We start from the raw sequence: 25,706 nt of genomic DNA, 5'->3' as shown, positions 1-25,706 counted from the left end.
CGGCGCACGCCGACTGGCCGCTCGGGCCCCGCCCTCCTCCGGGTGACGTGCGGGGGGCGGGCCTGGGTGCGGCGGCGCCGGTGTCTCGGCGGCGGCGGCGGGGAGCGAGCGCAGCGCGGCGGCACCATGGGGGCTCAGCTGAGCACGGTAGGCGGCGGGGGCGCAGGGGACCCGGGCGCAGGGGAGCGCGGGGGGCGCGGGACCCGACCCCACCCCGCCCGCCGTCCCGCTCTCCGGGCCGGGCGTGCCCCGCGGGCGCCGGGATTCACGCCCTGGCCTCTGTCGCCGCGGCGCAGCCGTCCTGCCCGAGGGGCGTGCGGGAGGCGGCCGCCGGGGCGCACCGGCATGCGGCGCCCCGCCCCCGGGCCCGGCCGAGAGAGCGCAGGGGTGTGAGCGTGAGTGAGTGTGAGAGCGTGATCAGGAAAGCTTGTGTGTGACAGCGTGTGCGAGGGAGAGCGAGTGGATGTGACTTGTGTGTCCGAGCCAGTGTGAGTGAGTGAAATGTGCATGTGAGTGTGTGTGAATGCACATGAGGTTGTGAGAGTGCAAGGGTGTGTGACTGGATATGTGAAGTGTGAGTGTGCATGAGAGTATGAGTGAGTATGAGTGTGTTAGTGTGTATGTGTGTTGAGTGAGGATGTGAGACTGAGCGAGATTGTGTGGGAGTACCTGTGAGTGTGAGAATGTGGGAGTGTGTGCGTGTGTGGTGTCGTTCGATGGTGGGGTTTTCATGCCCCTTTGAGCCGGGCGGCACCCGGGGCCCTGTCAGTGCTGGCGTGTCCCAGCGCCAGGCTGCGGCTGTCCGGGGCCGCACTCTTAAGCTGACACCTTGCCAGGCAGCTGCCCTTCGCCCCATTTTGCAGGTGAAATGCAACTCAGACTTGGCCACAGTTCTGCAGCTGGCCGAGCCTGAACTTGTGGGGCTCCAGAATCCACTGTCATGTTGTCACTTTTGGGTCCTCCCCAGGGCCGCCCCCCCTCCCCCCTAGGCCCACCTCCTCCATCCAGTTTCTCAAAAGCCACAGGGTGGGGCTGGAGGCTTATGCTCCGCCTGGAGGCTGTAGCCAGAGGGCAGCCCCCAGCCCCAGCCCCCAGCCCCGACTCTGGTCCCCTGGTGCTGGCTGGGCGTGGGGAGGGCTGGCACTGGGAGGACTAGGCCCAGGGCCTCTTGCCTCCTCCTCACCTCCACCTCCACGTCCACCCCAGGCGCCCGGGACGTGCAGGGCACCTGCCTCCCCCCTCTGCCTCTGTGAGGCTCCTCCTCGGGACGAGGCCAAAGGCCCCAGGGCCTGGCTGTTTGTTCACGAACACGAACGTGTGGCCCAGCCCAGGACTCTGGGGGACGTTCTGACCAAGGGACAGCCTTGCCTGGGGTGAACCTGTGGGCATCCCCCCAGCCTTGGTGTAAAGTCACGACCGCCTTCCCAGCGATTGCCTTCCTCCTTCAGTGCTTGACCCCCTGACCCCCACCCCTGCACTGTTTTCCCACGCTGATTTTCCCACACTTCTTACCTTCTAGCCCCGTGGATTGGGTTTGTCACTGCGTCCCCAGCATGTGGCTGCTCCGTACGTGTTTGCTGAGCAGCCCGGGCCCTTGCGGCCCTCTGTGAGGGGCAGAGCCCTGTCTGGGAGGGGGGAGACCTTCACCAACTCCCTGGCCTCCACAGTCCAAGGGGTGGGCCGGGAATGCCCCTTTTCTGTGGGCCCTGCTGGGATCCCGCTGGGACCCCGTAACAGACCCAGCCGGGCCTCCTGGTGTAGGTGCTCCCTGCGGTCTGCGGGAGGCTGGCTTGCCTCCGGGCACAAGGATTCTTATCTGGGGCGTGCAGGCTCCAAGGGACGCCTCTTCCCACACTCCCTGGGGCCCACCAACAGCTTGGCGCTTGAGTCTGCCAGCCACCTGGAAGGAGCGTTGGGGGCTTGGCGGGCCGTTCTGGACTCTGGCTCCCGTGCCCTCAGCGCAGCTGTGAGTGGCTCTAGGCCCTGACAGGCTACCACCATCACAGGTAGAGTCCAGGGCTTTCCCACAACCCCTGGCAGCCCCGTGCCCAGTCCACGGCCTGGATCCCCAGCCCCTGGAAGCAGGGCCGTGTCTCCCCTGCAGAGGGCAGCTCTGCTGTCCACCTGCCCCTCCTCCCAGCTTCCCTTCCCCCACGGTTCCAAGCCAGGAGCCCCCCGTTGCAGAACTTCCTCCACTCCCTCCCACTTCCTCCCACTTCCGGAGAAGGGGACCAGGAGGGAGGTGGATGCTCAGATCCCAGTGGGACAGCTGGAGGGAGGGCGGCGAGCAGGTAAGCCTCAACACAGGCAGCTGTACCTGGGGGGCCAGGCCTGCCAGCTGGGGGGTCCTGGCAGGTCCCTCTGCCCCCCTGCACCTGACCTGGGCAGAGCCTGTGCCAGGTCCCAGTGGGGAGCTCCAGGGGGTGAGCAGCTGGGCAGGGTGCCCTGTGGGGAGGAGCAGGGCTCCCTAGCCCCTCAGCTGTGCTGGGAGAGCTGGGGCTTTCTGGAGACACCCTGGGACCCTGGAACCCGTCTCCGTCTCCTCCTGTGTTATCAGAGGCGAGGAGAGGCAGGGGGTGGGTTCCCTGGTGGCGCAGAGGACGGGCAGCAGATCAAGGCCTGGGAGACAGCTGTCCCCTAGACCCCCTGGGTGGCTGGGGTGAGGTCGTGTGTGTGTACACGAGCCGCACAGCTAAGGAGGAGCTGGGGCGAGGCCTTGGCCTCAGCCATCTGCCTCCTGTTTACTCGGTCCACTGCTTGCAGGTGTGGGAGTGGTGCTGTGGACTGGGAGGGCGAGCAGAGCCACCCCACCCCCAAGTCGTGGGAAGAGGGCATCCTCCTCCCGAGAGTCTGGGAAAGCCTCTGACTTTGTGCAGACGAAGCCTTCCTTCCCCCACTGCTCCTGGCCGTGTGTACACCCTTTGCTCTGCCTGGGTCTGTCTCCCCTCCTGGCTCGAGCTCCTCAGGGGCGGGGACCACTGGCCTGTGTCCCCCACACCCAGCATGGGCCCTGGCCCAGGTGCTCCCACTGGGGTTTGTGGCCTGAAGGACTGACTGACAGTGAGGGTCTACCCACAGCTGCTCCCCAGATAGCAATTTGTACATATACAAAGTCCCCCTCTGCTCTCTCCATGGCCAGATGGTGTCCACAGGTGCAGAGAGGCAGCATGGGACCGTGGCTCAGTGCACAGACTCTATTCCTGGGTTCAAATCTTGGCCCTTGGGCCCGGTCTGTCACCCAAGCCTCGGTTTCCTCACCTGAAATGGGGGTGTAACAGCTCCTGGCTCCCAGGCTTGAGGATTACGGGAGATAATACGAGCAGAGAGGCTGTACCTTCTCTGCCTAGCCGTGTTGTTGGGAGGAGGGGCTGGAAGAAAGGCCACTGCATTTATCAGCTGCCCACGTGAGCAGCTCCTTCCAGCAGTGGCTCCACCCACCCCCTCCACACACCTCTGGGAGGCAGGGGTGCCCAGCAGGTGGGGAAACAGCCCAGAAGCCAGGTTGCTAGCCTGCCTCTGCCTGTGGCCTGTGCTCTGTGGAGGGCCATGGGTTAAGACGGACAGGATGAGCCAGGCCCCACCCTCACCCCGGGGGGATCTCGCCTCTTGCCCTGGTTCTTGAAACTTCCAGACAAAATAAAGAATCAGAGAGAGACTAGAGTCTGGGGGCTTGTTGTCCCCTCACTGATTTGTCCATAAGCATTTGTTGAGGGTCCCTGCTCTGAGTGCTGGGGATGCAGTAGTGGGGAGACACACGGGTCCCCTGCCCTCCTGTGGCTTCTGCTCCAGGGCCTGCCGTTTCTTGTTGGCCGTGACTAGGCGTGGGGAGCTGGCCCAGCCTTTGCAGCCCAGGGCTGGCATCCAGGGCCTGAAATGAGATCCAGGATGGGTGAAATGCCACATGGTGCCCAGAACTTGGCAGGTGCTGGTTACAGAGGCAGGAGGCCAGAGACCCCTGCTGTGTGGCCCTGGGCTGGGGGGCTGCACTGGGCTGGCTCCTGTGGGCCTTCTCTTCAGACCCATCGGTCACATACCGGGGACCCAAGAGGCGAGGCCTTGGCTGCACCCGGCGGAGGCCCTGCCTGGAAGAGAGGCACATTGTTCTGAGCCCAACAAAGGACCTGTAACCACAGCCAGAGCGGGGGAACTGGAAGCCACTGGGCTGGTTTCAGGGGCAGAGGCCAGGCCTGGCATGGCATCTTGGTGCCTCTGCCCTTCTGTCACTTGGGTGTTGCATCTCCCGGGTGGTAGTATCCCCACGAGGGTGGGAGCAAAAGCTCCTGCGTGGGCGCACACATTCCCCGGGCTATAGACCCTCTGTGACCCAGCCCTCTCCATCTCATCTCACGTTCCAGCTCCTCTGGGAGGTGGTGGACAGTGACTCTCACCTTCCTTCTATAGATGAGAACATCTAGGCTCAGAGAGGCCTCAGATCTCAGCCAGAGGGCCCTCCTCAGTTTGATAGAGAGTGGGACGTCCTGGCAGGGCTTCCAGGAAGAGGAGAGCAGCAGGGCTGGGCGTTGAGAGGTGAGGGTCATCTCACCCAGCCCTGAATAGGGCAGGGGCACCTTCCAGGTCTGTGTTCTGCAGAATACATTACCTCAAGAGGCCCACAAAGGAAGCACAAAGGGCCCTGTACAAGCAAGGAACTTGGCTCTGAGCTTCCTGGCAGCCAAGGCAAAAAGGGGAACTTGTAGGGTTGTGATAAGAAGAACATCCGTGGTCGTCTGCTGAGAGAACTAAAGTCAAGGGAAGTATGGTAGGCAGGGTAGTAGACAAGCTTCTTGAGAACCAGTTTTTGAGAACCAATGTTCTGTGTGAACTTTTCATTCTCAACCTTGCTATTTGAACCACCAGTGTGGGCTCCTCCTCCTCACTTTATTTTGAAATAATTTCAAACTTACAATGAAGTTGCAAGAATGTGTAAAGAGCTCTTGTATACTCTTCACCCAGATGGACCAAATGTCAACATTTACTATATTTCTTTATTATTTGTGTTTGTATATTAAAAAAATTTTTTTCAACTATTTGAGAGTAAGTTACACATACGATGCCCTTTGGCCCCTAAGTACTTAAGTGTCTGTCTCCTAAGAACAACAACGTTCTTTGCCCAACTGCAGGACAACGAGCAGATCCGGAAAGGGGTGGTGATAAACGCCGTTGGCTAGCCCACAGCCCTGAGTTGGTGTTTCCCCACTTGTCTCGGTATCGTCCTTTATAGCTGGTTTTTTCCTGGCCCAGGGTCTGATCCACAACCACACGCTGCATTCACTTGCTCTGTCTCTGTGGCCTGTGTGTTAGTGTCCTAGAGCTGCGTAAAAATTACCATGAACTCGGTGGCATAAAACAGCGGAGTTGATTCTCTCATGGGTCAGGGGGCCGGAAGTCTGGGTCAAGGTGTGGGCAGGTGGCGCTCTCTTGACGTCTAGGGGACGGTCCTCCCTGGCTCTTCCCGCTTCTGGTGGCTGACGGCAGTCCTCGGCCTCCTTGGCTTGTGGCCACACCGCTGCAGCCTCTGCCTCTGTCTCCGCATGGCGGTCGCCTCTGTCCCCTCTCCTCTCTTGTAAGGCCTCTTGTGGGATTTGGGGCCCACCTGGGTAATCCAGGATGATCTCGTCTCAAGATCCTTGGTGTAAGTATGTCTGCAAAGACCCTTTTCCAAGTCAGGCCACATTCCCAGGACCTGCGTGGACATGTCTTGAGGGGCCCCCATTCAGCCCACCAGAGTCTCCTTTGTTCTGGGCCAGTTTGTGACCTTCCGTTGTTTCTGGTGGCGTTGACACTTTGGGGTTGTCGTGGCTGTGTTCCTCGAGAATGGCCCTCCGTCTTTCCTCGTGGCTAGAGGCAGGTCGTGTGCTCCTGAAGAAGCCCCCGGGCAGCGCAGCCCTTCTGGCATCGCGTCGGGAGTGCGCAGTGTCGGGGGGCCCCTCTCCTGTGCTGCTCACAGGTTGGGGTGGGGGTCTGCGGGGTCTCCACTGTAGGCTTATGCCGAGCCGTCTTGAGGCCATTCCTGTTTTCTTCCCGGTCTCACGTGTCGTCCAGATAGTGGAGGCTGCCCGGGCCTGACTTCCGCATGGCCACGGGGTAGCTGCCGAGTGTCAGGTGCCCTGTGGGGTTGGGGCTGCTGGGGCCCAGCCTGGGTTAGGCGCTCTCATGGCCTTTGTCCATCTTCATGCCCCAGGGCGTGTGGCTTACGGTCCCCATTTCACAGCTGGGAAACAGCTCAGAGAGGCTGAGGGTTTTGCCCAGGGACAGAAACAGCTAGAAAGGGCAGAAGGCTGGTGGTCTTTCTTTGCAAGGGCGTCCTCTCCGGGGGCACCCTAAGCAAGGAGCTCTGGCCATGGGATTCGGGTCTTCTCTGTTTTTAAAAAGTCCAGACCACCTCTTAGGGTCTTTGTGAGGCTGAGATGTGGGGGCAGGGGCTGGCAAGGAGGGTGTCTCAGGGCCACACAGGAGGCTGAGCATGGGCCTGAGGTTTGAGAGCATGACTGGGGAGGCAGGTGGACTCAGGTTCCAATCACAGCTCCCCACCTGCTGGCTGTGTGACCACAGGTGAGTTGCTTCACCTCTCTGAGCTGTTGCCTCTTCTATAAAGTGGTGGTGATGGCAGTGCCTACCTCATAGGGCTGTTGAGGGGTTAACACTTGTGCAGGGCTCAGCTTCGGGAGACCTTGCCGATCACCTGGTCTAGTTCAGTTCAGAGAGGGGAAGGGACTTGCCCAGGGTCACACAGCCAGCAAGGAGCAGAGCTTCCCAGTGCCCAGCTCAGTGCCTTAGCTGCCTGTCATGCCTAGAGGCAGAACCTCAGGGCTCAGGGGTTTGTTTGTCTAAATAGAGCTAACACTTGACATCACTTAATAGAGCCTTGGAGATTGACTAAAGGAAGGAAGGCAGGGAGCACAGATACACAGTGCTCAAGATTAAACATCATTATTCATGACATTTACTCTGAGTTTCCTGGCAGCCAAAGTGAAAAGGGACATGTACTCAGTTATGTAGCTTTCTTTCTTTCTTTCTTTCTTTTTTTTTGAGGAAGATTGACCCTTAGCTAACATCTGCCGCCAATCCTCCTCTTTTTGCTAAGGAAGATTGGCCCTGTGAGCTAACATCTGTGCCAAGCTTCCTCTATTTTATATGTGGGATGCCTACCACAGCATGGCTTGATAAGCAACATGTGGGTCCATGCCCAGGATCCAAACTGGTGAACCCCCGGCCGCCAAAGCACAGCGCACAAACCCAACTCCTATGCCACTGGGCCAGCCCCTTCTTTGTCCCTGTTCCTCAGGGGAAATGGAGCTTTTCCAACAACTCAGTCATGTAGTGATGGGTTTCATGAGTCTCATTTTTGTAGCTTCTCCCAGCCAGTGCCAAAATGGGGTTCCCAGGATGAGGACGGTGGGGAGAGAGCCTTTTCGGCAGAGGGGACAACCTGGAGGTGTGAACCAACTGGTGTGTTTGGGGGAAGGGCAGGCGGCAGGCCCCTCGCTGTGCGTGTGCTGACCTCGTGCGTCTGTCCCTGTCATTTCAGTTGGGCCACGTGGTCCTCTCCCCGGTCTGGTTCCTCTACAGTCTGCTCATGAAGCTGTTCCAGCGCTCCAGGCCGGCCATCACCCTCGAGAACCCGGACATCAAGTACCCGCTGCGGCTCATTGACAAGGAGGTGAGTGCTGGGGCCTCGTGGGGTCACAGAGGTGGCCCCCAGAGGCACACCTTTCCCCTTGCCAGCCTGGCACCTACTATGTGGTCAGGGCGGGGTTTCCCTCTGAAGTAGGTCCTATCATCTGCCCATTTTGCAGATGGGGAAAGCGAGGTGATACCTCTTTCTAAGGCTCCCAGTAAGTGGCAGAGGGATTGGAACCCAGATCTCTGACCACGGAGCCCGTTCTCTGAACCACACTCACTAGCCCACAGGAGGTCGGGGGGGGGGCACGTCTCTGGACTTTAGGGTCCAATGCCCATTTAGCAGATGGGAAAACAGAGGGCAAGAGAGGAGTTAGGGGCATTTGAGGTCACATGTGACTTAGGAGTGGAACCAGGACTCAGGCCCAGACCTCCTGGTGGTCCCCAGTGCCATCCCTGAAGATAAGGGACCCCCTACCCCAACCCCAGGTCATCTACTCTGGGCCTGGCGTTTATAGGGCCCGCACGTCCTCTGCATCTGTGCAGTTGCCCGTGGGGCTCCGGCTGCCCCGGCCCAGAGACTCGCTCCTGCCCCCTTGCTTGGCACTTGTCCTTTTCAGACCTCTGATCCTGATTTTAACCCGTCCTCTCCCTCCTCTGACCTCCGGTACTCTCCCTCTTCACAGCCCCTCCCTGTGCTATTTCTGGCCACTCGCGGCTGCCTCTGGAGGGGTGTGACAGGGAAAACTGAGTCATGGAGCAGAGCAAGTCGCCTGCCCGAGTCCCCACCCGGGCTCCACGCGAGTCTCGAGTCTCCCCGGCTCAGAGCCAGGGCTTCCTGCAACTGGTGGGATGTGTGTCTGTAATTGTACCAGGAGTTCATAGAAAAGTCAAAAACTGGACTGAGGCCAAAAAAGAAATCACCACTTCCCAGAGGAGACCACGCTTAATCCTTTCAATATGATTTATACCCAATTTTCTTTTCCTGTAATGAGATCATAATGTTTTGCATCCTTTTCCTTTTTAAAAGTTCTTTTTCTCTGTTGTTATTGGTATTTAATTCCAGCAGTAATGTGTGATTTATCTGTGCCCACTATAAAAATTCTGTCTGTGAAGCGTGAATGTTCCCTCCCTTCCCCCTGTGTGGAGGGTCCCTCACCCCGTCAGCGTGAGCCCTTTCTGGGTGTCCCATTCGTGTTTACATGACGTGTGAGGTTCAGGGGTCTATAGCTTCTCTTTCTTGATAACCGGATTTTTTTACCCGGCCACACAACATGGACAGCTCTTCATGTCTAACCCAAAGCTGCATCGTTATTTTTATTTATTTATTTATATATATATTTTTTTTTTTTTGAGGAAGATTAGCCCTGAGCTAACTGCTGCCAATCCTATTCTTTTTGCTGAGGAAGATTGGCCCTGAGCTAACATCCGTACCCATCTTCCTCCACTTTCTATGGTAGGGATGCCTACCACAGCATGGCTTGCCAAGTGGTGCCCTGTCCGTACCCGGGATCCAAACCAGTGAACCCCGGGCTGCTGAAGCGGAACGTGCGAACTTAACCGCTGCACCACCGGGCCGGCCCCCCAAAGCTGCTGCATTATTTTTGATGACTGTCTAGTATTTCAGCATAGGCATGTCCCACAGTGGACCCTCCAGGCCCCTTGGAGCATGTGGCAAATGTGCTAGCAGTTAAATCTTTGCCCCCCTGCCCTTGAGCCCAGTGGTGGCTTTGTGGGGTCAGCAGGTGGGCCTGCTTTTTGGTACTTCCGCTGTGCTCCACCACTGGCACAGGGAGGGGCCCCTGCCACCTGCCCTCCATCTCTGAACTAGACTGGACCAGGTGGTCCGCAGGGTCTGCCTGAAGTTCTGAGCGTCTCCGACTCAGATTGTCACAGCCAGCAGCCTCCTGGATGCTGGCTCCACGTGGGCCCCGCACAGGTGTGACCCCAGGCCATCCGCTGGGCGCTGCTGGGACTTATCTGGCACAGTACTTATGAGTGTCTTTCCTTCATTTCTGTTCTTCCTCCAAAAATTGTCCAGGCTGTGGGTTTCTGACCTTGAGCCCCAGACCCGTCCATAATCCTGGAATCCACTCCCAGGAGGCCTTGGGGCTCTGTGTGCCCAGAATGCAAAGGCTTCCAGAGGAGGCAGCTGCCGTCCTGGGCTGTTGGGACAGGCCTGCTGGCCACCAGCAAGCCCTGTGTCCTGAGTAGTGGCTGGGCACCGTCTTTCCGGAGATCCAGGCCACCTGCCTCTGCTCTCACACTTCGGCGACGTTCACAGTGATGCCCGGTCCCGTTGGAGAAGTCTGTTATCCCTCCTCCAAGTGATAACGCTGTCCAGCAGTGAAGCTTGCAGGCCCTCCTGTGCTGTGCACAGTGCCTGCCTTCTGAAGGCCCCTCCATACCCCCACCGGCTGCACCTAGGTGCAGGGGAGACCCCAGAGGGGCCTGCTGGGGCCAGGTCAGGAGTCAGGGCACTGGGTTCGGCTCCCAGCTCTGACCACAGCTCGCTGCCCAACACCGGCCTTCCCTGACCTCAGTTTAAGATGCCTCGTGGGGATTTGGGGGCCTAAGTCTTGGCTCCTTCCTTAGCCCACCCTGGCTCTTAACCAGCCGCTGCTCCACCCGGGAGGGGAAACGGCCCCACCCTCCCACCCATTGACCACGTCAGGGTGCCCACTCCATACAGGCTAGAGGCCTGGCTTTGGGCTCTCGGCCACGGCCAGGCCCAGGACGTCTCAGCAGTGGAGGCTGCCACGCCTCACGCCTCGTGCAGCCCAGCCAGAGTCACAGTGCCCTGCTTCTCAGGCCTTTCAGTGTAGTGACTTCTAGAGCCCTGCTCTGGAGTCCCAGGCCTGGGCACATGGGGCCTCATCCCAGCTCTGCCCCTAGCCTGCCAGCCCAGTCCCCAAGTGTCCACCCAAGGCTGCTGGTCAAGCTGATGGCAGTGGTGGATCCCTCCCTCCCACTTCTGAAATTTTCTGTGCTGTCTGGCATCTTTCCTTTGGGATCCTGAGTTCACTCCCCATTCTGACCGCATTGCTCTGTGGCCCTGGGTAGGTCACTGGCCCTCTCTGGGCCAGCAAGAGCAGAGGCACACCTAGCGTGTGCAGGTTTTACATCCACACGTGGAGTCAGCGTCACTTTTCTCTACGACACTCCGGGGCACTGGGGACGGGTGGGGACTCTGAGGTCTGGTGGCCCCTCTGCCCCGGGTGCCCTCTGACAGCTCGGGCCTCATTGCAGATCGTCAGCCATGACACCCGGCGGTTCCGCTTTGCCCTGCCGTCGCCCCAGCACATCCTGGGCCTCCCCGTTGGTGAGTGTGACCCTGACCCAGCCCAAATGGAGCTAGGGGCTAGCTCAGAGAGGCGGGGCCTTTGTGCTTCAACTAGGGAGAGCAGGGAAGGCTTCAAGGAGGAGGTGGCAGCCACTCTGGGCCTTTGAGGGTAAGTGTCAGAATGAGAAGGGAAGCGTCCTGCTGTCCTGGGCAGTGGCACCAGCATGACCAAGGATTGAAGGCAGGAAGCTGGGATGGGATGGGAGTCCCTGTCGGGGACGGGGGTGCGGTGGGAGCTGAGGCCAGGCCAGGCTTTGAGTGCTGGCGGGGCACAGGGCAGAGGGTTGACAGGACCCCGTGGACCCTGCAGAGATAGCCCGTGGCCCAGTCACCCCTCGCCTCCTGCAGGCCAGCACATCTACCTCTCGGCTCGAATTGATGGAAACCTGGTCATTCGGCCCTACACGCCCGTCTCCAGCGATGATGACAAGGGCTTCGTGGACCTGGTCATCAAGGTGAGGCCTCGGGGGCAGGGGTGACCACGTCACAGCCCAGTCCCCGTGGGCCCACGTACCCCACAACCTGTCTCTGAAGGTCCCGTGCTCCCTTGTGCCTGGTCTCTGAGTGAATAGCAAATCGCAGTCTACCAGCAAAAGCCCAGTGTCGGGGCCTCGGCAGAGGGCAGGGCCTGGGGTTCGGGCTGAGGGCGGGTCCCCTGCAGAAGAGGAGCTGGGAGGCCAACTGGCTCGTGCAGGGCTCACTCCCGCTCCGACCGGCATGGCCCAGGAAGCTGGGCGCCCACACCATGGCCTGGGGCAGCCCGCGCCACTCCATTGAGCTGCAGGGTCTCTGTGACCCTATGCGTCCTTTTCTGAGCTGGTTTCCCTGAGAAACATCCCCAGGCCCAGAGGGCGAGCAGTGTGAGGAGCTCCAGGGGTGTTGTCTGGGGAGCGGGGGCGAGGGGCCTCCTGGGATCCGTTATGGTTGGGGGTGGGTGCATGCCATGGACAAGATGCAGCCCTTAGAAGCAACAGACCAGAGAGACACAGCACAGCCAGCAAGGATCTTAGAAAACATCATGCTGAGCGGATGGAGAAATGACAACTGCAGCCCGGGACACTTTTATGAAAATTAGACACACAGGCTTCACAGCAGCCATCCACATTCTCTGATTACATGTCCAACACGTGTGCACCAGCCCTGACCCTGGGCCTGGGGTGTTGGAGACCGTCCCCAGGCAAGGCCCAAACCCCCACGGCCACCCTGGCTCTGTGCCCCTGGGGACCAGGCTTACAGTCCTAACTCCACTGCTTGGGCCCCCAGGGCCCCCTCTCTGGGCCCTTCTTTGGGGGAGGGAAAGAGGCAGAGACCCCCACTGAAGCTCATAGGGTCCTGGGGCAGGTGCTGGGTCTGTGAGGGCAGGAAGGGAGCTGGGCCTGTTGGTCGCTTCTTAGCTTGGTGTCATTTAGGCCCCATGCTGGGTGCCCAGGCCAGGCCTCGGGAGCCTGTCTTTGGCTGGAGAGTGGATAGTGAACGCATGTCGCACAAAGGTCAGTGCCTGCTCCAGGGTACTGAGCACCTGGAACTGGCACCAGCGCTGGGCAGGGGTGCGGTGACAAGAGCTGCTCCCCTGAGCAGGCTGTGGTGAGGTGAGAGCCGGCAGCTGAGGAACCATTGGCCAGCTGGAGAGGAGGGGAAGGCCCTTCCAGGTGCAGAGGCCCTTAGGTCAGAAGGAGCCTTGAAGACTGAGGCGGCCGAGGGGCCCTGGCTCTAGGGGATGGGGCTCGAGGGGACGAGGGGTGGGAGAGGTCGGGGGCCAGGCAGGGCCCTGGAGGACCCATAAGGTGGCGGCTTTGTCCAGAAGCAAAGGGCAGGTGGTGAGAGTTGAGCCCCTGTTCTTGCTGAACTCGCTCCAGCCAGATCTGGAGGAGGTGGGTGGGGATTCAAGGAGAGAATAAAAAACTCACGATGACCAGGCCCCTCCTGGCTTGGAGACCTCGCTGCCCCCCATTGGCTCTGGATAAAGGTCAGAGTCCTGGCCTGGGGCATGGTGTGCTCTGCCCGCCTCTCCCTCTCCCCGCTTCCCCCTTACACACAGGCACCTCCCCTGTGCTGTAGCCACAATGAGCTCCCCGCTTGTCCCCCCCACCGACCCTGCCCCCGGCCGCCTGGCCTTCGCACACTCCGTCCCTCCCAGCACCTTCCCCCGTCTCTGCCCATCAATCTGCCTGCCCTTCGAGGCCCAGCACAGATGCCCCCAGTGCAGCCCTCCCAGCCCCGGGAGGCAGGGAGCTGCTCCCCCTCCGTCTGCCCGTCCCTTTGGAAGAGGCTTGCAGCACTTCCCTTTTTCCAAAGCTGGAATCCCAAAGGGCACAGGGAAGGGAGTTGTTCCAAGAGCAGCGTGTTTATGGCAGCACAAAATGGAAAGAATGGGACATCCACGGGAGGGGTGTGGCTGAACCAACTTCCGCAGCCTTTGCTGCGCTCACAGTGTTGGAGTCTCCCATTGGAGACGGTTCTTGGTGGAACATTAACACATCCAGCCCTTGGGTCCCTCGCGCACCAGGCTGACGCTTTGTGTTCCAAGGGGGTGTTCGGGGAGGGCAGACTCTTGGGGGGACGGGACACAGAAGTGTAAGTTTCCGTGGTGGATGGGGCACTCTGGAGAAGGAGGCGCTTCCTTCCCGCGGTGGCCCAGAGCCTACCCGTCGGCCCTGGAACCGGTGGCTGAGGACCGTGGGTGTGTCTTGCAGGTTTACTTCAAAGACACCCATCCTAAGTTTCCCGCTGGAGGGAAGATGTCCCAGTACCTGGAAAACATGAAGATCGGAGACACCATTGAGTTCCGGGGCCCGAACGGGCTGCTGGTCTACCAGGGCAAAGGTGATTCGGGTTGGAATCCCTTGGGGACGCAGCAGGCGTTGGGGGGCGCTGGCTGCAGGTCCCGACTCCACTGCTGTCTGGATGGGGCCTCCTTTGGGTGAGCCACTTCCTCTCTGGGGCCTCAGTTTCCCCAGCTGTCTAGGGGATAAGGTGGCCAGCGTAGAGGCTGCAGACTGGCTCCCCTTGGGGGCCAGATCTGGCCCACAGACCAGCTTTGTTTGGCTGAAAACACATAAGCCAAAGGGTGGAGCTGGCACGCCTCCTGCTCTCCAGCCTCTCTGCTGCCCCCCACGCCTCACCCTGGTGTTCCCCTCGGTGTTTGAGTTGGTCCTGGTATCGCCACCTTCCCATCCTCTCCCTCACCCCAACTGGCAGAGGTTGTCTGGTGGCCGCCAGCCTCTCAGACCCCTGAAGCAGGGGCAGTTTCTCCAGCCCGTCGGACCCCAAGCAGGGCCCGTTTGAGAGCTGGGCCTCCCCCCTTCTCCTCTCCCCAGGAAAGTTTGCCATCCGTCCAGACAAGAAGTCCAGCCCCGTCATCAAGACGGTGAAGTGTGTCGGCATGATCGCAGGAGGAACGGGTATGTGGACTCCGCAGCCCCTCGCTGGGTCCCCAGCGGGCAGATGTCACGGGTCAGCGTCAGGGCGTGGGACGGGGCATGGATTACCAGTGACTGTGAGCTCCCCGAGGTCTGCAGCCCAGGCCAGCTGTCCTGGCGCCTCTCCTCCCGGGCGCCTGCCTGGCGCCGGGCCTGTGTGTGCCGCGGGTGCTCAGTCCGCGTGTTGGCCACTGTTTTGCAGGCATCACCCCGATGCTGCAGGTGATCCGCGCCATCATGAAGGACCCGGACGACCACACCGTGTGCCACCTGCTGTTTGCCAACCAGGTCAGTGGGCATGCCGGTTCCTGCTGAGAGGGGCCGCAGGGCCTGGCACAGCTCTGCTCGAGGGTCCGTGTGGCTCTCTGGAGATGCTTGGGACGGCCGAAATGCGAGGCTGCTCTGAGCCGTGCGTGGGCAGCCTTCGCAGCCACGGGCGTGAGTCGGCCTTTCGGTCCAGAGCCCGGAGCGTCCAACCTGATGCCGTGGGGCGGGGAGGGCAAGGCCTGGAGCACCCCCACCCTGAGATTTGCTCCCCTGGCTGCTGCCTCAGAACCTCGGAGTGCCCTTCCCCACAAGCAGCTTCTGGCACCCACCAGTGCAGTGGGAAGAACGCTGGCCTGGGCCAGCCTGGGGACACAGGGGCCACTCCTGTGGATGAGCTGTTGAGAGATGTCTGAGCTCGGGGCGTTAGGGCAGGGGTGGGCCTGGTCTCCCTGATGCGGATTGCATGGCCTCCTCCCCATCCCTGCTGCCTGCCTGCCCTGGCCTGCTGTGTTCCCTTGGACAAGTCACTTTTCCTCTCTGGGCTTTGCTCCCTCACTGTGGAATGAGCTGATGAAGCAAGGTCATCAGATGGGTCTTTCCAGGCTCAGTGTTTGCTGGCTCAATATGTGGTCTTGTAAAGTGACGCCCCTTTGGGAGGAAGCCAAGATGAGACACCCACCCCTCCCAACAGTGTGGGGGCCACACCCGGGCCCCCTGCGCCTCAGATGTGCTGTAGGTCAGCTTGCCCTGGGGCCACCTGGCTGAGGCTGTGCACCTTCCGTCCTTGAGGAGACTGAGTCCGGAGGGGGAGGGGCTCGCCTGAGGTCCTTGGAGGAGCGTCCTCAGCTCCCGCACAGCTGCCAAAATCTGCCCTGAGGACACCGAGGTGGCCTCGACCAGGCCCCGGGGTGGGTGGGAAGAGCCGGACGTTCCAGCTGGCTGTGGGCCGGGCGGGCTGGTGGTGCTGGCTGGGTCTCTGGAGCCCGGCGGCCCTCTGTCGCCATCACAGGGCATCTTTGTGCCCATCAGCCCGTTCCCCGGGGGGTGGACTCACCCTGCATTGCGGCTCTGAACACGGAGGCCCAGGGAGACCGGGACCTCGTTGTGTCACAAGCGGCGGTGGAACCAGAACACGTGTTATGAAAAATAACTATATTTTAGAAAACGTTGTTTTATTTTACATTTTTGCGAACCTTTGTGATGTTAGCATGATAGAAGCAGCCAGCTTCCGTCTCCGTGTCTGCGTTCGGTCGGTGCAGATCCCACGTCACGGAGCCTCTGGAGGTTCGGCCACGCACCCGTGGGGAGCAAGAGTGAAAAATGCAAATACAGTCTCAGTGTCACGTGACCATCGTTTTGACCCCCACGGGCCCTCTGAAGGTCTCGGGGACCCCGGGGGTCTGCAGGCCACTCTGAGAACTGCTGCTTTGCTCCAGTCAGGTCATGGCCCCTCCCTCCTTCCCTCCAGTGACTTCGGTGCCTGTCTTTGATGGGGGACCACCCCCCTGGGGCTGCAGCCCCTCCATTTCCTCATCTGCCACGTGGGGTGATGGGGTCCCTGCCTCTCGGATGGTTGTGAGGATTCAGACATGAGACACACCTCGGCCTTGGAGGGGGGCCTTAACATTTCAGAGACATGCCTTCTTCCTGGAGAGACCCGCGTGGAGCCGGGAACGGGCAGGGCTGAGGGTGGGTGACCGAGTCGGGGAAGCCCCCAGCCTCCGCCTAAAGGATGCTAGGCTTTCCAGGAGGGTGCGAGAGAGGCTGGACCAACAGTGAGACGTGCCTGGTGCTTGGACGGGGGACTCCACGCTCTAAAGGTGCTGGTTCTTTCTAAAGTAGGACTCAGATTCCCAGTGGGCTATTTTTCCCCCTTTGATAGGACAAAATGATGCAAAATGGTCTGGGAGACAAAGTATACATGCACAGCCAAGAAAGTTTTGAAAAAGAAGAGTAACAAGGATCAGCACACTGGCTGTTAAGACTAAAAAGTGTCAGGGATGAAAACGATGTGGTTCTAGAGGCACACCCGAGACCTGGGCTTACTAGACTTACTGCACTTCTGGGTAACACAATGCAAAGTCTAGACTGTGCTGGAACATTCTAGAACATGTGGCTGTTTCATTGAAATTAAGATTAAGTAAAATTTAAAATTCACTTCCCCAGTCTCACTAGCCACACTTCAGGGGTTCCATAGCCACGTGCGGCCAGTGGTTATTGTGTTGGGTAACACTGGAACATTCCTGTCACTGCAGAAAGTTCTGGCGAACAGCGCTGGCCTAGAAACAGACCCAAGGATATGTGAGACTTTGCCTGTGATGCAGGTGACATCTCAAACCTCAGGAGAGAGGTGAAAAGGAGGTTTGGGTTAGTTTCTAGGCATTTGGGAAAAACTGAATAGATCCCTACTTTATTTTATAGTGAAATGAAGTTTGGGTTAAAGATGTGCATGTCAAAAAATGAAGCTTTGAAAGTACTGGGTGAGCATTTTTGTTGGAAGTGTTGTTGAATGAATGCATGAGGACAGTCAGTCTGATCAAGGCACCACGGGAGCCAGCCCGCAGAGGAAAAGTCTGATGGCGTCATCTGCTTAAAAATGCCACGCTCCTCTGGAAGGACAAACACTGTAAATGAGGCAGAAAGATAAATAACTGGGGGGAAAGCGTACAGTGTGTCACCAATAAAAAATATCTTTAATATAAAAAATTTTTACAAACTAAGAAGAGAAGATACATTTGGAGCCAGTGACAAACTTGTTTTCTATTAATAATAAAAAATACATCCCACAACTAGAAGGACGTGCAACTAAGATATACAACTGTGTACAGGGGGGGTTTGGGGAGATAAAACAGAAAGAAAAAAATTTAAAAAATAAATAAAGCATGAGATTTACTCTCCTTCAGTCTAACTGCCAAAGATTAAACTGTCATTACCGAGTGCTGGCAGGCGGGTGGGAAGGTGGACCCTCTGGGGCGTGCTGCTGGCGTGCAAATTGGTGTGAGCTGTCTAGGGAATAAACTGGCTGCGTGTGTCAACACGTTGACCATGTGGAATTTTCTACTGCGAATTCCACTTCCTTAAATTTATCCTTAGGAATTGGGCGGGCAGGGAGGGTGGTCAGAGGTGTTGTTTATGAAGGAGGATGTTCTGTTGGAAACAAATGTCATCCAGCTGGGGACAGGTGGTCCCTTTGTCCAGCGCAAGCTGGGCAGCTAGTAAGGAAAGTGTTGGCACTTGGAGGCTGCTGTGTTCTTACCTGAAAAAAGCAGGTGGCAAGGTGGCATGCGTGGTCTGATCTTATTTTATTAAAAAAAAGGAAAAGTATACCTTGTTATTAGGGAAAGGAATCTGAAAGATACGCAGTGAAATCTTAATGGCCTTCTCTCTGAAGAGCTCCAGGTGATTCTTGTTTTCTTCCGTGTTTTCTGGGTTTTTCCCCAGAGCTCTTCCAACCTGAGCCCTCCCTGTCCTCACCCCATCGGGGCAGGAGGGCCCTGGGCCCCGCCTTGGAAATGGGAAACCCTGTCGACACCCCTCTCTGGGACGGGGCGGTGGCCTGTGCTTCCCGCCTGGAGGGGAGCACCGAGGAGCCGGGCCTGGGTCCAGTGAGGATGGGGACACAGCACGGGCTGTCTCTGTCCCTCCTGTTCTCAGCATGGCGCCCACTGTCCCGTGGGGACTTGGGGAATATTAATCGCTGTGGCTTTGAACTGCCCGTCCTCTCCCGCCCGCCCTACGGCTGCGACTCGGCCCCTGGCCGTCCCCCTTGCCGAGGGTGCTGAGGCGCTGCTGGCTGTGTGGGGTGGGCGCCACTCCCGCACTAGGGAGCAGAGAGGGCGCATCTCCGCTTGCCTGCTGCCCTGCCCCGGCTAAGGGGCTCAGAGAGGTACGTGAGCTGGTGACCTCTTCTGGTTGCCAGAGCTCCTTTGCCCCCAGTTTCATAACAGTCCCACGAGGTCAGTCACGCTGCCCACTGGCCCGAGGAACCCTGTCTGTGGGTGACCTGCAAACACATAGGGCAAAGGCCTGTGGTCAGAGATGGAAAGAGGGGGCGTGTTGGGAGCAGATCACTGATGCCCCCTGGGGAGTCTAGGAAAGCTTCCTGGAGGAAGTGACACCGGGCTGAGCCCTACAGGACCATGTGGGGCTGGCCAGGTGAAGACGTGGGGTGGAGAGTGGGGGGCTGTGAGCCATGCAGAGGGGTGAGTGTGGGCACGGCTGCGTGAGGGGCAGGTGTGATCCGGGGGGAAGTGTCTGTATTTCCTGATTGATGGAAGTACAGCCTGAGACGCCGGAATGTGAAAAGACTTGTCCGAGGGATGAGGGTGGAGAACCGTGGTGCTTTTTACTGAACTATTCGTTATTCCAAGTTCCCCAGCCACCCCTGGGGACGCTTATTAATGTTCGGTGTACTTCCTTCCGTCTTTCTCTTCTGTTCTGCCGTCGAGCGCCCTGTCTTCATTTTGTTTTCTGGTTCGTCCGCTGTTGTCGTATTGCGCGTGTCAGCATCCGTTTGCTAGCTCCGTCTGTGGTGACCCTCTTCGGCGGCGGCTTTGATCCGCTCCTCAGGCAGGAGGAGGACGGAGGGCGGGAGCACGGCTTTCCTGGAAGCTCGGCTAGGCGGGTGGCCCACGGGTGGGTGGGATGATGAGTGTCTCCAAGGGCAGTCCCTGCCGCCATCCCCCTGACAGCTTGGCCCTGTCCCCCCCCAGACCGAGAAGGACATCCTGCTGCGGCCTGAGCTGGAGGAGCTGAGGAACGAGCATTCTGCACGCTTCAAGCTCTGGTACACGGTGGACAAAGCCCCTGAAGGTGAGAGAGGGACGCCCAGGCCGGCCGGGCTTGGGGGGCACCAGCCCACAGCTCCCCTGTGCTCACGTGGTCTCCTTGGGTGCTCACTGTGGCCCTGTGATGGGGGTGAGAGGGAGGAAGGAGGGATCAGAGAGGGGAAGTAAGTGCCCCACGTCACACAACTGGAAAGTGCCAGAGCTGGGGCCAGAACCCATAGGGCCCGAGGCCATCCCCCAGCTGCACTGCCCTCCACGGGACAAAGCAGGCGGCCTTCTCCCCTTGGGCTGGGGCTCCCTCTGGGGCAGCTTTCCAGGGCCAGTGCTGGGGGTGGGCTGGTTGTTCCCACTTTGTAGTTTGTAGCCTGAAGGGCAGCTGTTTTCTCTCTGGTCATCAGCCCGGGGGGGAGGGGGCTGACATATGATTACCCTCCTTCTGCCTGTCCAGGTGTTTAAGCAGTTTGCCAGAGTCTCGTAGGAGGCAGTGAGTGAGGCTGCTCCCAAACGTGAAACAGGGTTGCCCTCTGGGAGCTAAACTCTACTTCAGTCTCCTGCCTTGGGTAGATGTAGACACAAGAAATATCTGAATTTCTTCTTCACTGTGAGAAAAGCAGCAGCTCAGGCTTCTTGGTAGATAATAGGAGTGTGTTTGGCTTCCAGGTCGGGAGAACAGACTATAGGGAGGGGTGGGGACTGTGGTGAATTGGAGGGCAGCTACCCCATCCAGAGGGCGCAGCCCCCTCACGGCTGCAGGCAGTCCTGCTATGCAGGATACAGCCCTGTGTGGCCAGGCCTTTCCGCTTCTCAGGGGAAGCTGAGGACCTGCATTTCCATGGGAAATTTCTAAATATTAGAAACCAGACATTTTTGAAGCACCCCTCTGGGTGCATCCTGCTCTGCTTCCTGCTCCTCACAGAGCCCCGCAGTCCCCGGGGGACTCGGCCATGTGGTTCCCCCAGAAATGAGAGATGGGCTCTGGGGGTGCCTGTCTCATGGGCTGGGTCATCTGGGCCCACCCCTGAGCGGCCAGGTCCTGGGCCACCTGGGCCGACAGCCAGGCCAGGGCCTGGGCGGATTCAGGGACCTGACAGCTGTGTCCCGAGGCCTGTTCGGGACTGGCTGTCCTGGACCAGCCCATCTGAGCGAGGCAGGTCCCCTCCTGGCCGGCCCCTCCACCCTGTGTGCTCTGAAGCCCACCCGGCCCCTGAGTGGATAGTCTGCCGACGGGAGGATGAATAGGACGTGGGTCTGGTGGTAAATTGTAGGGCAGAGGAGCAGGTGGTTAGTGAGGCCTGGGAAGCACAAAGTAGATCAGGAAGGGGGTCAGAGTGGAGGCCAGGCGCGGCTTCGGGGGGTCAGCTGCTGTTTTCCTTCTGGTAAAAGAACATTTGTTTTGCACCCATGTCTCAATCACAGGGGGCACGAGAGGTGGGTTGGCTCTCTTCTGGGTCCAGTTTCTAATCGTGTGGCGGGGTGGGCGCCTTAGCCACGGCCGGACCCTCCTGGGGACCTCCTGGCCTGGCAGGAGCCCCTGCCCCGTTGCCAGGAAGGCCCCCTGCCCGCAGTGGGTGGGGGGGGGGTGATGCTGACCCCTCATGGTGGCAACACAAGACCAAAGGCTGCCTCCTAGGGACTGCTTTAACAAGAACAGTTAGCGGCCAGGGAGCGGTCTGCTGGGGTAATCTCCCAGCATTTGACACTTACATTTATTATTACCCTGCCCCACCAGTCAATAGTTGAGGTGTTGTTATACCGTCAGGTATAAGCTGACATGCTAGATGCTGAGAAAGAAAATGGGTCAGGCCCCACGGCTGTTGTGGAGCTAAGCGAAGGAACAGGGGCGGGGCCGGCTCACGTGGCCAATGCAGCTGACTGTGTTTCCCCAACAAAGTCGCCTTCAGTGCACGTAGAAAGCAAAATATACTGTCGAAGAAAATCCTTGTAAAATTGAGATGTCTTGTATACCTGCACACTTTATACACTGGCACGTACAGTTTAGTCCCATGTTACTTTTTACGAAATTCTTTCAGCTCTATTGTTCAGCTATAAAAATGTTATCTGTCTGTCTGTGCCCTGCCTTGTTCCAAAAGGGATTCTAGGCAGCTTACAGAGACTCAAAGGGTGAGTCAGAGTGGTACAAATGGAAAATGAGAGTGAAACAAAAACAAGGGCAGGGCCATAAAATGCAATCAGGAGTGAGGTTTGTACAAAAACATGGACTGTGCCACGGATGGGCCATGCCTATCACTCTGAGCTTCCCAGCAGCCAAAGTGAAAAGGGAGATGTGGTCAGTTTCTTAGCTCAGGGTCCATGAGGTAAAGATACCTCATTGCTCAGCATGGCAGACTCCTCCTGGTCCTGAGATGGGCTGGGACCCTCTTGGCCCCTCCCATGGGACCTCCTATAGAGTGGACATGGCGTGATGCAGTGAGCGTTAGCCATCTAGACGAGGTCCCTCGGTGACCTCCTCCTGACCTTGGCCTCCACAGCTGCGTTTCTATTGGTGTTAAGGGCTTAGCGGGCTCTTTCAGACTGTGAAAAACAGAGACAAGCCAGATAATCGGCTGCCTAGGGCTGGAGGGACTCAGGGGACAGGAAACCGTCCCCCAGCCTGAGCCAGGCCTGGTGGAGCGCTGGGCATCTCTGAGAGAGCCCGCATCCCTCCGTCCCCACCTCTGCCACTTCCACCTGCTCCTCGCACTCCTGCCAGCCCTGCCCCCTGCCCCCGGACCTCCGCCTGCAGCCTCTCTGACCACCCTCTTCCCCGCTCCAGACCCAAGCTAGGGGATCTGCCTGGGTGGTCACCCCACCCATTGGCCAGAGCTCAGAGGCTGGTGGGGCCGGGCGCCCACAGTGGGAACAGGAGGTGGCCAGTGGTGGCTCCTCAGAGGGAGGGAGCACGGGGCAGGCGGCGGGCATCTGGCAGGTCCCTCTGTCTGTCCGCCCCTCTGGGGCTGAGTTCCCGCTGCGCTGCTCGGCACGGGGTCGTTAGAGAGGCCAGCGTGTGCCCTCAGTCCCCAGGTAGTGTTTGCCCCACGGAACATTAAAGAACCATGAGGGGACTCAGCTTCAGCCCAGGGTCCCCTCCTCGCTCACCCAGAGCTGGTCAGCTGGTTAGCAATACGTTCGAAAGAAGACAGGGAGGCCTTCTCTCACGTGGACCCTAACCCTGAGAGGCAGGCAGGCTGGTGAGTGGTGCCGGTTGCCCAGCAGATGGGAAGCCAGAGCTGGGGCCAGAGTGGGCGTCCATCTCCTTCCTCTCTTCTGCCCCCACGCAGCCCCCTGTCATCACAGCCCCTGTCTGACCCCTGCCAGCCCACGGTCCCCATTAACCCCCTTTGCGCCTGGGCTGGCTGGTCCCCTCTCCGAGCAGCCTCTCCTGGTGGGTCAGTCTCCGAGGGTCCCTGTGGACTAAAGCCTTCGCCAGCCTCCGGGTGCTGGACCTTCGCCATGCGTGTGAAGGTCATGCAGCCAAGAGGTGTGACCTCACTGTCTCCAGGCTCCTCGACTGCTTCTTTGGGACACGTCCCTTTGTTCATTACTTACTGAGCAACAGCTGTGGGCCGGGCTCTCTAGGCCCTGGGGACACACTGTGGACCAGACACAGCTTCTCACAGCCGACCCCCTGCTGGGGAGAGAGTTAAGAGCGTGGCTTCTGGAGGCACTGGCGGTAGGGAATGTCACCTGACCAGCTTGGGGCTGGGCACTGGCTTGGGGACCTCTCGGACCTGGAGTTCATATCCAGCCGTGTCCATTGCCCCATTGTGCGACCTTGGACAACTCAACTCTGGGTTCTCTGGGCCTCAGTTTCCACATCTGTAAAATGGGATCAGTAGCCCCTGGCCTGTCCGCCCTGTCTGAGGGCCACATGGAGGCCAAATGGAAGTGAAAGGCTTGGCAAGCTGTGAAGTGTGTTGGGGCGCCCTGAAGGGCTGGCGTTTGTGTTCTGGGCGAGTTGGGCTGGCAGGGGCCCCGGGGTGGGGCGGGGCTTTGCTTCGGTCACGCTCCTCGTTCTTCACTGTTTGTGGATGGAAGAGAGGAGCACAGGGGCCGGGCTGTTGGGCAGATGGGCGGTCATCGGTCACACGTGGGCTGCCCTGGTCTCCCGCCCCGCAGCCTGGGACTACAGCCAGGGCTTCGTGAACGAGGAGATGATCCGGGACCACCTTCCGCCCCCGGAGGACGAGCCGCTGGTGCTGATGTGTGGACCGCCACCCATGATCCAGTACGCCTGCCTGCCCAACCTGGAGCGCGTGGGCCACCCCAAGGATCGCTGCTTCACCTTCTGAGGGCCGGGCCCTGGCCGCGCGCTTGCCCGCCCCGCGTCCTCACCGGGCCCTGGCCTCACACCAGCCCCCCTGCCGCCACTGTTGTTTCATGTCACTGTCCCCCACGTCTCCTGCCACGGCCCCGGGTTCAGCCTGGCCTGCCCGTGTGCCTGGGTGGTCACCCCGCTGGGCTGGCCCCCGAGGGGCTCCTTTGGGAGCAGGGTTCTGTTACAGATGGGCCACCGCCACTGGCCACCTTCAGGGCAGGTTCCTGTTTGCCCCTCACTGGTTCTTACTGGTGATGCCTGGCCCTGGCCCTGGCTCCGGCCCTCTTCCCCACCCCCACACTACTGGGCCGAGGAGGCCAGCACCACGCCCCACCTCCCTCTCCCAGAGCAGACCACACTCTGGAAGTAAACATGAAGGTACGGGCAGCCCAGAGCTGCGGGTGCCCAGGAGCCCCGGCCACCGCCTCGGGACCCTTGCCTGCCCCTCACGGCCAGGCCTCAGCACCTGACACTACATGACAGGTAACACCAAAAAGCCCTCTTGGCAGGGGCCGTGGGGGCGAGAGGCTGCCCCCACCCTGGGGCCCGGGCCGGCCCGGCCCGCAGGGAGCTTGGCTCTTCCTGGGGCTGGAGTGGGAGGAAGGGGCTGGCCAGGGGCCCCTCCAGCTGGCACCTGGGCCATCCCGAAACCTCAGCATTTCCCCCAGCACGCCCAGTGGGGCAGCCTCGGGAGTTGTGGGCTGTCAGCTCGGCAGCCTGACCCACCGCCTTGTGTCCCGGGCCGCAGTCCTGATGGCAGAGCTCAGACAACGTTTATTTGCTCCTCTGTCCCAAACGCCTGCTCCTGCTGCCCTCGCCCCCATCCGGGGAGATTCTGAGCAGAGCCTCTTGTCTGAGAGATGTTCTCAGCGGCCTCGACGTTGCCTTTAGACGACCGTGTGTCGGCCTCTTGCATATTGGCTTTTTTAGAGTCATTTATGAGCAGAAAAAACATTGAAGTAAAACTTTGCTAATATGAACCCTCTCCCGCTCCTTGAGCCTCTGTCACCCATGTCCTTGGGGGGTTGGCAGGGAGAGGGGACAGGATGGGGCTGCGCGAGGCCTGGCATTTATTTCTTATGGATATGTTTGTTGTAGAAAATTTGGAGAGGACAGAAAAGCATACACAGGAACAAAAAACACTGGACATCCAGAGGCATACACCTGTGACTGACGAAACCAGGTCGTCCAGTGTGTGGCGGCCGCTTTCCCCCTGGGGGCAGACGCTGGCCATAACTGATGGGCCATGATTTCTCATGTAGCAAATCCCCCATCATTGGACAGTTAGGCTGTTTCCAGTTTGTGGATTTTAGGAATAACAGCAGCCATCTTCCCCCACCTGTCAAATGATTTTCTTAGGATCGATTCGTGGAGACAGAGGGCTGGGCCAGGGGATACTGATGAGAAAGACACCAGACAAGTAACAGATGCTGGTAAATGCCAAGACGGAAATTAAAGATGAGTAATGAGACACTGTGGGCGTGAGGGCGGTTCCTGCAGTCGGGCAGCAGGAAAGCCCTTTCTGAGGAGTTGGCCTTTATGCTCTGATGTGAAGAGAAGGAGCTGGCCCTACTGGGCCAGGTGTTCAAGGTGGTGGAAACAGCAGGTGCAAAGGCCTTGTGACCGCAACAAGCATGGGGAATAAACTTCCAGAAACAGATCAAAGAAGGCAGGTGGCTAAGGGGACAGTGACAATGAGGCTGGAGAGGGAGGCAGGACTAGATGTGCTCTGGAGGGAGTGGCCAGCAAGTTCAAAGGCCCTGGGGCTGGGACCTCCTGGATGGCCCAGGGAACATAGTGAAGGCCAGTGTGGCTAGAGTGGAGTAGGGAAGAGAAGATGGGGAAAGTTCACAGGAAGGAACACCTGTGGCCAAGCCTTGGGGCACGGGAACCCCTTTCTTCCAATCTCTCACCTTCCATCTGTCCCTGACACATACTGGGGCAGGACTGGGACT

The 25,706-nt window shown here is 59.2% G+C and overlaps 1 protein-coding gene across 1 annotated transcript; it reads left to right on the top strand.

Moving 5' to 3' along the window:
• Position 1: 1 nt before the first annotated feature.
• On the top strand, positions 2-24,731 carry CYB5R3 (cytochrome b5 reductase 3). The gene is made up of 9 exons (XM_001500736.6): positions 2-147; positions 7,529-7,660; positions 10,870-10,942; positions 11,312-11,418; positions 13,657-13,786; positions 14,281-14,364; positions 14,585-14,670; positions 19,362-19,461; positions 23,553-24,731. Exons 1-9 carry the CDS (start codon positions 127-129, stop codon positions 23,723-23,725), a joined length of 906 nt encoding a protein of 301 aa, XP_001500786.4. The 5' UTR covers positions 2-126; the 3' UTR covers positions 23,726-24,731.
• The last annotated feature ends 975 nt before the right edge of the window (positions 24,732-25,706 follow it).

The sequence above is a fragment of the Equus caballus genome, chromosome 28 (genome assembly GCF_041296265.1).
Source record: "Equus caballus isolate H_3958 breed thoroughbred chromosome 28, TB-T2T, whole genome shotgun sequence".
In the NCBI taxonomy this organism is placed as follows: Eukaryota; Metazoa; Chordata; class Mammalia; order Perissodactyla; family Equidae; genus Equus; species Equus caballus.
This window is presented reverse-complemented; position numbering and strand designations above follow the sequence as displayed.